Source organism: Triticum aestivum, chromosome 6A, assembly GCF_018294505.1.
Source record: "Triticum aestivum cultivar Chinese Spring chromosome 6A, IWGSC CS RefSeq v2.1, whole genome shotgun sequence".
NCBI lineage: Eukaryota > Viridiplantae > Streptophyta > Magnoliopsida > Poales > Poaceae > Triticum > Triticum aestivum.
Genome location: NC_057809.1, coordinates 96711380 through 96722615, shown reverse-complemented (window position 1 = coordinate 96722615; position 11236 = coordinate 96711380). Strand labels below are relative to the sequence as shown.

General features: G+C 47.2%; 1 protein-coding gene across 2 annotated transcripts; it reads right to left on the bottom strand.

The window, feature by feature from the left end:
* Positions 1-328: 328 nt before the first annotated feature.
* On the bottom strand, positions 329-5742 carry LOC123132267 (putative adagio-like protein 2). 2 transcript variants are annotated; one of them, XR_006464603.1, is made up of 3 exons: positions 5298-5742; positions 845-2582; positions 329-742 (listed from the first exon to the last, which is right to left on the bottom strand). XR_006464603.1 is itself a non-coding variant. In XM_044552051.1 (2 exons), exons 1-2 carry the CDS (start codon positions 5555-5557, stop codon positions 980-982), a joined length of 1863 nt encoding a protein of 620 aa, XP_044407986.1. In that variant the 5' UTR covers positions 5558-5742; the 3' UTR covers positions 329-979. The 2 variants fall into 2 exon arrangements, 1 of the variants encoding a protein (XP_044407986.1); XM_044552051.1 differs by having other exon boundaries at positions 329-2582.
* Between the last annotated feature and the right edge of the window lie 5494 nt (positions 5743-11236).

Here is an 11236-nt window from a genome sequence, read left to right as displayed (position 1 = left end):
GGGAACATCTCCATGCAACAGGAAAAGAACATGGTGGCACACACATCAGCTAGACATGCTTTTACTTCTAATTCTTGTGTTTTGAGGGTAATCCCCGTAGCTTTATTGTCCCGGCTGTAATGAATGACGTGTCGTTATTCAACTTGAAATAATGTGCGCCATGATGGCATTCCCTATAAAAGAAAAAGATTTGCGCTACGCAATTCGACGCTAGTTGCCCAAGTAGCGAGGGTTCCTAAATGTTCACGCAAGCAACTGGCATCCAATCAGGAGCTGGAAACTGGAGTTTGTTAGAGCCGATGGGAGCTTGCATTCTTCCCAGAAATCAGATCCCAAAATGGCGTCATAAGGCCATTATTTATTCTGTAGAAAGATCCTTGTAAGCTCTGCAAATTACAATCTACAACAAATGTCGCGGGGAAGCAAAACTCTGCCTGTTTTCCATACAACCAGTCCTGATAACTTTTTAGCTACAATCAGAATTACAACTTACAAAGGTATAAACTGAAAAGTTTTTGTCAGCGGTATTAGTAAACAAACAATGTGAGAGGAGTAACCAAGCAGCTCGCGGAAAACATACAAGGTACAGAAAAGCAAAGCTCAACATAACCGGCGGGCGGTCGGAATTTCAGGACCAATTACAACATGTGTCACGACGGCAGTGCCACAGAAGTGTTGCACCGGAGACTCCAGGTATACGACGCCAGTCCCTTTTGTTTCCATATCAGAGTGCTGGAAACATCTGACGAGAACAACACACATTGAGGGTTATGGATGATGATTAGTTACCTTGTAGTAGACCAAACAGACAGCAGCAGCAAAAGCAGAGAGAACATGTTCCTACTTCATAGACAACGGGGGGCGACTCCGGGACATTGCGGGAGTAGCCGGCTTTGATCTACTTGAGACTAGCCTTCCAAGCATACACAACTAATCTGCCACAAGAGTACCTGTGAACTTTGCTGGAGACTTTCTGGTCTCATACTAATGAGCTCGCCAAAGAGAGCTCATGTATTTCAGTCAGCGTCCACTCTTCTCCAGTTTGTCCTCCAAGAACTATTGCCTTTGATCCTTCCATGACACACGTACTGTGTCCCCATGCAAACCTCGGAGGTCGCCCTGGAACGTTCAGTATTCTCCAGGTAGGTTTCTCTTCGGTCGGATCTAAGAGGTAGAGCTGTGAAGCGGAATGAAGACCTGCTACCGAGCCACCAAATATCATAATTCTCCCTCCGGGAAGGCTCACGGCAACATGGTCAAGGCGAGGAGGCGGACCAACTCCAGCGGGGTTGCAGGCTCCAGGCATTCCGCTACCGGTGATGCACCGCCAGGACGGCGCAGCATCACTCAAGTCCATTGTGAACACATCACCAGACCTGAGTCGCAAAGGGCCGCTTTTGGCAAGGCCACCAAACATCAGGATTTTCCGGCCATCGTAGACAGAGAGCGAGTGCCCCAACCTAGAAGGCGGAGTCCAAGGTGCAGGTATCTCCCTCCAAACAGGCCTTTCCATTGTCACATCCAAAAGATGAGTATCACTGAGGAGCACACCAGAGTCGGCACAGCCACCAGAAACCACCAGCTTCGATCCATCCAGTGTGCAAGAGCTATGCCATGACCGTGGAACCGGTGGTGTAAGGCCAAAAATCTCACGCCATGTAGGATGTTTTGCATCCAAATCCAGAATAAACACATCATTGAGCAGGCCCTGGCCTCCACATCCACCAAACAGAACCAACAGCGATCCATTTAGGCATGACAGGGTATGGCCCCAGCGGCCAGGAGGAGCCAACCCCACATTGACGTGCCTCCACTCTGGCTTGCTCGCACTCAAATCCAGCACAAATGTATCATTCATCGGCTGTGCGTTAACACCTTCCCCACCAAACAGGACAACACGGTTTCCTACAGCACAAGCACTGAAGTTACAGCGAGATGGCTCCACTGAACCCCCGATCGTCAATTTCTTCCAGGTGACGGCTTCCAGTGTAGTCAACTCCCTCGCTAGCCGTCCCCATGCCAAACTTTTTGTGCCAGCCACATTCTCAAGAGCCCGAGTTGCGTCGTTGCCCCATGCATTCTGACAAACCATTCTCCAAAGGTGATCATTCTTTGTCATGTGATACAAACGTTTACATACAGAGTTTACAGATGCTATATCCCTAGGTGACAATCTTGATAGGATCTTCTGGCACAGTACCTCATCGCTCAGTTGGAAGAGATGAGAATACTCAGAGCAAAAGTTACCCTTCCCTGTTGGACTTGGCCGTAGAGTATTATCTGGTGTAATCCATACTGATCTCACAACTTCCTTTGCCATAGAGCCAGGCAAAGGCCCCAAATCAACATTACAATCGTTGAAGAACTGAATGCCCATATAATGGGTTATTGTTTCGTCATCTCCATATATGGGCTTTAGTTGCAGACTCGTCATAAATGGAGAACCATCTTTCCTAAAATTCAGCAGATCACCCTGGAACTCAGTTCCTTCTTCTAAGCATCTCTGAATCTCAGTAACTACTATAGCATCAACAAGGGGATGTCTCCTCTGAGCAAATGGTCCTCTGCATTGCAAAAACCGGCTGCAGAAAAAAATACCAAAACAATTGTCAATAACAGAGGTAAACTAAGCAAAGTAAAATGGCGAATGTAACATGTTCAACTAAGTTACATGATAACTCAAAATCGAAATCAAACGTTGAGAAATTGACCAAATATAGTATTACATTAGCAAAGATGAAATGTATCTTGGTGTTGCTAGCAAGTTGATTAATAGCTCGACTATATGTTCTATTTCTTTTATTTCTGTCCATGATGGTATGATAAGTAATAACGTCAGCAAAACAAGTTATGCTCAGGAGCTCCTCACGACTTCACTATTTAAACACCCAAAAATGAGTTGTCTTAACTACTTTAGCCCCCATAACACTGAAGACCACCATTAGTTCAGCCACCTCTACCAAAGCTACCACTATTATCTTGCATAAACAACATAGGAGTGCATATGTGTATCCAGACAACTTCTAAACAGTTGTATCAGTAGAACAGTTTACAGCGCTGAACGATCTAATGGATTTTGTTTACCTTCCTCTAAAACATTTGATGTTCATCTAATCCTGCCTTGTGCACACACACATTACTTGTAAAAAGAACTCTTGTATATCAGGCAGAGAGCCTTTAACCAAGTATTAGTTACTGTTTCAGCTTTTACATTGACGTTTCATTATTTAATTTATTCTAACAAGAGAAATATTTTTGGAACAGCATTATGATGTTTTGTCAAGTGAACACCGTTTCATGAACATATAGCCACATCTCTCAAACATCATCAACCACAAACTCTGATCATTTTCCTTTCTGCTCGGCTTTGTTAAATAATAATTAGACCTGATGCTAAATTGGTGATCCTTCTTACTGCTTCTCCACATAGCATAACATTTTCAAACCTAAGACAGTTGACTAGCTGAATATTTAATCTTAGACCACACTTCCAGCAAAAAAAAACTGATAGAGTTAACTTTTTTCAAAATAGAAGGTCACCAGCCAGGGAAGTGCTACTAGAGGAAGGGCAAGTAAAATTAAAGGTAGTGTTAAAAACTAAGAGTTGATTATAGAATCCACAAATATTCTAGTTATTTCACACTATTTAAACTCAAAGAGGACTGACATCCTAATAAAAAGCAGACAGGTGTTCCATCCTAAATCAATTTCCAATGAATAATTAAGAGGAGCGCAACACCTGAAGACAAAGATAACTCATCATAGAAGTGCAACCATATAGTAACTAACTGGTTAGTTTTTGTTGGAGGAGAAGAGCAGATAGACAGCTAACCAACCACATATCACTTTAATTGTTAGTATGATCTCTTTCTGATGCTTCTGATGCTTTAAGTAATTAACATTAACATCATGATTCCAGTTGATGGTTTTTCCGTGTCAACAAAGCCCTTAACTGGACTAAAATACTCTGGACTCCTAACTACGATATGGCTTCCTTTACTGTTCTCAGTGGGGAATTAGATGCATGTTCTCGGAGACTCAGAGTGGAGCTAGATGTGTGTATCTCTTTCATCGAAATTCACCTAATATGAATCACTGAAAAATAAGTATTCATGGGCCCAACTGCAGCACCCACAAACAAACGGTGACTCATGTCTCTCACTAACCATCTGCCTCATTTGACACTGATGGTATCAGCACCAAACAGAATATATATACTAGTATACACTAACTAATTTTGTAAAGCAAAATTGAACTACTAGTTCCTGCTCTTTATTCCACTAAATCACTTTCAATCCAATACCTAGAATTAGCAGCATGTACTCAGAGTCAGATCCCCCACAAAACGTAAACCAACACCACCCACACACCCATGGCGTGTCGCCAAAGCTCGAACTCGCCGCATGCCCGAACCATAACTAATACTCTGACTCCTAACTACAATATGGCTTCCTTCACTGTTCCCAGTGGGGAGGTAGATCTACGTTCTCAGTGTGAAGCTAGATGTATGTATCTCCCTCATTGAAATCCATCAAATACAAAGCACTGAAAAGTAAGCGATCAGGGGCCCAATTGTAGGGCAAACAAACCGTGAGCTCGTCTCCCTCTATAACCATCTCCCAGATTTGACACAGATGGTGACGAATCACCAAACAGAATATATATACTAGTATCCGCCTAACTAATTTTGATTGCAAACAAATTGAACTACGAGTTCTGCTCTATGTTCCACTAAATTAGTTCCAATCCAGTAACCAGTATTATAGCAGTATGTACTCAGATCCCCCACAAAAAGCTAACCACCACCGCCCGCGCCATGGCGTGTGGCCGTCCAAAGTTTGAATTCGCCGCAAGCCCAACCCGTAATTACTCACAGAAGGCAAAATCAGCAGGCTGAAAGGCAGAGGGGGGCACTCACCAGTTCCTCGCGAGCACCTGAATAGTAAGTGTTCTACGGGCCCAATTGTAGCACAAACCGGTGGGATCGTCTCTCTCAATAACCATCTCCCTAATTTGACACTGATGGTGATGAATCGCCAAACAGAATATATATACTAGTATCCGCCTAACTAATTTTGATTGCAAACCAATTGAACTACTAGTTCCTGCTCTAAGTTCCACTAAGTCAGTTCCAATCCAGTAACTAGTATTATAGCAGCATGTACTCAGATCCCCCAAAAGCACCAACCAACGCCGCCCGCGCCATGGCCGGCCGAAGCTCGAATTCGCAGCACGCCCAGACCGTAACTAGTCACGGAAGACAAAATCGGCGGGCTGAGAGGCAGGGGGGCACTCACCAGTTCCTGCCGAGCACCTCCTCGGCGTGGTACCCGGTGGCGTCCTCGAAGCCGCGGTTGACGTAGATGATGGGGAAGTCGGGCTCGAGCGCGTCGGACACGACGAGCCCGCAGGCGCCGCCGAGCACGCCCTCGATCGCCAGCGAGAACCCGCCGCCGCCCCGGCACCCATCCGCGCCCCACGGCCCGGCCCCCTCCTCCCCCTCCTCCTCCTCCTCGTCCTCCTCCCCGCTGCCGTCCGAGTCGCTGTCCCACTCCATGGCCCGCCGAGAGCCCCTACCTATCCCATGGCGCGCGCGCGCTAGGGTTGGCTCCTCTCTCGCTCGCTGCTCCTCCGCTGACGCCGCTGGGGAAAAGTGGGAGTTCGTTGGGGGGTTCGATTTAAATAGCCGGATTTAATCTGGGGGAGGAGGGGGTGCGAGGAAGAAGACGAAGCAACGAGTGGACGGACGACGCGGGGGCGGGGGCGGGCGCGAGCAAGTGGAGGTCGACGAGAGGACGTGCGGGGTTTGGTTTGTGGGGGCGAGAGGGCGATCTCGGCCGTCCGAGGGAGGGATGGACGGCGGTGATGGGAGGCCGGGCCGGCGTGCGCTGGCCGGTGGTTCTCTGGCCACCCCCGCTGAGCTGAGCACAAGGGACGGGGACGGGGACAGGGTGGTGCGACCGGATGGCTGAGTGCTGGTCTTTTCTTTTAAAGGGCCTCCTGCTGTATCACACTCGCTCACTGTAATTCCATGAAATTGTACTAGTTGGTTTTATGTTTACACAAATTGTTTTATGATTTTTGTGTTTGTTGAGCTTTAGAGGTAAGTTTGGAACGAGGCGGAAGCAGCGGTGATGCGCGGTGGAGATGATGTGGTGGCGAGGATGAACATTCACGGTGCGGGAGTTAGAGGCCGCTGGTTGGGCTGGGCTGGAGGACGAATCACCAGAGGTTGAGCTGGCGGTTTACAAAGAGGATAAAAGTCGTTGGGTTCCAGACTCGTCCAAATTGATTGTGTTTGGCGTGTTTTCGGGCGACTATCGTATATGCAACCGCCTAGCACTATCCCCTGTCGTGCAAGACGTGAAATATCAAATGTGCCATCTTCTAAGTTACCGGCGTCACACAAAATGAAGCTCTCTCATGCGTCGGGCCTGTAGGGGGTCTTGCGGGCCATGGCTGTAAGGCTCTAGGCGTTATTTTCCTCGTTTGGCTGGCTGGCCCACCTACCAGTTAATGCGTGGATTTATTTTTCCTAGGGCTTTTCGGTCCCACATGTTGTTGTGGTTGTGTTGGAAGGTGGATGAGTTCACGGAGTGGGTTGTGCTATGTGACGGCGAGGACAAAGGTGGAGGATGCACTGACAAAGTGGTAGTGCGGTAAGAGGCAATTTCTTAGGGTAGCCGACTCCCTCCGACCCCCGGGCCACCAAATTCCTACTCGTCTCATCTCCCCTTACACAACTGCTGTGGCATCATCGGCCTGCACGCATACACATCCACTGTGCTTCTCTGCCACTCCTCTAAGAACAAGGGACAGGGACATGGTAGTGCGACCGCATGGTTGAGTGTTTTTCTTAAATGGGCTTTGTTGTATCGTAGTCAACCGCAATTTCGCGAAATCATAGTCCGGTTTTGTCATCACATATATGTATTGTTCGTGTTTTGTGGTCATCGAGCCAAATAGTCGGACAATATGTAGCGGAGGCAAGTCTAGACCGAGCCAAAGGCTGTGAAAGATTTGAAGTGGAGATGACATCAAGGATTAAGATTCGCAGGTGGGGTTAGGGGGTCTGAATTGAGACATCTACGTCGGAGAAGACGGCGAGGCGCTGCAGGGTTAGAAAGATGACCTAGGCTAGCGGTAAGATGGTGGCTACAGGAGGACAATGCATTGAGGCAATGTGGTAGCGGTGCTAGCCATGAATGGGAAGGGCGTTGGTTTGGCCTGATGGGAGAGCGGCTAGACATAAAACTCATGGTTGAGCAAGAAGATAAAAGTCATTGCATTTTAACTCATCCAAATTGATTGTGTTTAGATGCATTTCAAGACAACTATTGTATATGTGCAACATCCTAACATTATTTTTCGGTGTGGCAAAAATGTGAAACATATGGTACGTATTCTGCTTTTCAAATAAAGATAGAAGGCGTTTAATACCACACGATGTGGCAGCCCGGATGACTGAGACTACACATGATTTCACAAATGTTTTTTTAAATGGGACTACGGTGGGCTTATGCCTACCTAAACACTTTCATTCCAAGCCACAAGGGGTACCAAACAAGTTCACAAGAAGATTTATGAGGAGAAAATGGAAAATAAAGGTTCCAAGAAAGTAACAACATCGTTTTAATATATTGTGATGTATTAACGTAAAATGGTCATGTGCTCTCCTTTTATTCCCACGACGCGGCACCTAACCCATGCAGGAGGTGTTCCAATGGATCATGAATTGGCTGGACGCATCTACGCCATCTACTTTCCTCTTTTTTTACGGTTAGCGAGCTGGTGTATATATTTTATTTTATTGATTTCCTGCGGTGAGTGAACTGAAATTAGTCAGCCGGTGGCGTATGCAAACATGTTGACAGAGTTCAAAGCACACTTGGTTGGTCTAAAACTGAAAAGGTGGATAAAAGGGGTGTGGCTCTAGCGTTTCCTCCACTATGTCTTGTAGCTAGGGCGAACTCTCCTCTTCAGGCTTCACCGGGGAGCACGTGGATTTATCTCCCGTTTGCTTGTCGCTCCGGCGATCAGTGGCAGAAGGGGAATCCCGGTGTCTTTGCTCCGGTTAATAGTTTATGTTAGAATTTTAATCCTCGTTGGTGTGGTGTTCAGGCGGATGACGGTGCTTCTTATTTGAATTTGTCCTCAAGGCTCTAGTTCTCCTCGAGTCCGTCCGTCTGGACGTAGTCGACGGAGTTCCAGTAGATTCCTGTCGTCTCTTTTGAGCAGTGAGGTTGGCGTTTCTGTATGACGAGATTTGATGTTAGGTGCTTCAGATCTATTCAAGAGTTCAATGGCGACTGCAGTTTCAGGACGTTGGTTCTTAGAGGCATGTGCATGAAAACTTCCCGGCTATCATCGACAAGGTCAAGCCGGTTCTAATAGGGGAGCGGCGACAACGGTCGTCGACAACTCGTTCGACGGCGGTAGTGGTCGTTGGGTCCTCGAAATATCGGTGTAATTTTATATTTTCGATGAACTTTTATAATGGATCTGGATTCTTTAAAAAAACGAAACAGTGACAATGGGCGCTACCTACTTGGAAAATGACAACATGTAAAATACGTTTATATGAACATCTAGCGAACTCCTTTAAAAAGTGTGTACTGGACAAAAAAGGAATTTACATTCTTTTTTTTTCAAAAAAACTACCTAAGTACATCAATTATATAGAATGCATACCTTTTTTATGGCTCGTGCATATTTCTGCAAGGTTTTTCTGCTAAGTTGGTGTACGGTTTTATTTCACATTTCAAAGCACACCTACATTTTTTTACATCATTATTGCCTATTGAAGTTTTTTAATTTTTTTTAAACGGAGGCAAAAGCTTTGCCTCATCTCATTAAAAAGAAGGGGTAACAAAGTCTGCAGAGGGTCATTACACCTCACACAAATGAAAAAAATACAGTCCTACTCTCGCGGCATCAAAGAACCCAAATGCTTCGCCCCTACGATAATCCAGAGCCTCGCCTCCACTTTAATAGCCTCGACTAACACTCTTGGCAACCTACATACATGCTCGAACACCCTCGCGTTTCTCTCTTTCCACACTTCCCAAGTAATAAGCATGATGAGTGATGAAATCGCCTTCCTCCTATGTCCACGCCTAAGGACCACTGCCGACCACCACTCTTTGACTATGGCGGGATCCCGTTCCAGGCCGCCACATCCAGTTCAGGGGCATCCACCCAAACTCTGATTGCATTCCAAATGCGGGCAGAGAACCTGCATTGGAAGAGAAGGTGAGTTGTGGTCTCTGGCTCCCTCTTGCAAAGTTGACACAAATTGCAGTTGGGCCACCCTCTTCTTTGCAGTCTGTCGGCCGTCCAAATTCTATCCTTGATAACTAGCCATGCAAAGAACTTGCACTTGGGCGGAGCCCAGTTCTTCCACACCATCGTGGTCATGTTGGGGGCGATCGCACCCTCGAATTGGGCCCTATAGGCCGAGGTCGAGGAATAGATACCGTCGGCGGTGAGGTTCCACTTGATATAATCGGGTAGGTCGTCCTATAGGTGTACCATAGTGAGCTTCCCCCAAAGGGCGCAGAACTGGTCAATGTGTTCCACCGAGAGACCTCCGGACATGTTGATCCATTGGATCCAATGATTTTCAAGCAAGGCTTCTCGCACGGACTTGTTCTTGTTGGCAGAGATCGCGAAAATGGTCGGTGCAATGTCCTTGGGCTTCGTTCCATCTACCCATGGGGAAAGCCAGAAACGTGCCATCCTACCGTCGCCGACAGAGATTGTCGTGGCAGCATATGATAGATCTCTGTCAGTGGTGTCGCATGGGTTTCCGATGCCCACCCATGTCCTGTGCGGCTCCTTCCACTCATACCAGAGCCATCGCAGCCTCAGAGCCCGGGCATACATACGAATATCAAGGATACCCAGCCCACCAAGCCTCTTTGGTCTACACACGAGTTTCCAGCTGACTTTGCACTGGCCACCGGAAACCTTATCCGAACCAGACCAGAGGAAAGCTCTCTCAATGCCCACAAAGTCGGAGATAGCACCCTCCGGAAGTTTGAGCGTTGTGGCATGGAAGGTGGCCAGGGAGGAAAGCACGGGCTTGACGAGCTCAGCCCTTCCCACAGTCGTGATGAGCCGTCCCTGCCAAGGTACTAGCTTCCCAGCAGCCTTGTCCACGAGGTGTTGAAGATCGACCTTCCACAAACGATGGACCGAAAGAGGCAGCCCAAGGTATCTCAGTGGGAAGGCAGCGCGAGTAGCCGGGAAACACTCAAGGATGTCGTCAAGATTGAGGCCATCACAGCGAATAGGGGCCACCAAGCTTTTCTCCAAATTTGTCACAAGGCCGGTGACCTCACCAAAGCCCTCCAGCAGGGAGGTAAACTGTTGAACGTCCTCCTTGAAGGGAGCCACAAAGATTGCGGTGTCGTCTGCGTACAGGGAGGTGCACATGCGGGTGCTCCTCCCACCTATCTGGTGAAGCTTGCCCTTGCGTGTGGCAGTGTCAAGGATGCTTTGGATGGGATCAATTGCTAGGACAAACAGGAGAGGTGAGAACGGATCTCCCTGTCGAAGGCCCTTGCCATGCCAAATAGGCCCACCTGGAACACCGTTGATTTGAACTCTGGAGGATGAGGAGTGCAAAAGGAAAGCAACCATATCTCTGAATCTGGTTGGGAAACCTCGGCGACAAAGAAGCTCCAACAGATAGTCCTACCGCACGGAGTCAAAAGCCTTTTTGATGTCTAGTTTAAACAAGAGAGTAGGCTTCCTCAACCGGTGCATTCGCCTAGCCATGTTGCGCACGTACGTGAAGTTATCATGAATGCTTCTAGTCCTTATGAAGGCACTCTGGGAGCGGGAAATTAGCACATGCATGAAAGGAGCAAGGCGTGAAGTCATCATCTTCGCCACAATCTTAGCCACTGCGTGGATGAGGCTAATGGGCCTGAAATCCGAGATGTACTTCGCGCCATCTTTCTTGGGTATAAGCACTATATTAGCCGTGTTGACCAATTGGAAATGATCTCCGCGAAGGTTGGAGAAGCCGTTAACAACGGCCATCATGTCTTCCTACTAAAGTTTTTTATTGACTTCAAATGTTGCATCAAGGCAATACCGAAAAGAATTCACACATAGCCTCACCCACAAGAAATAAAAGCAACACATACTTTAAATATGAAATGCAGTCTCCCGCAAAAAAAAATGTAATGTAGTCCCGATCAAAAGGAAATGACTGTTTATTCATAGG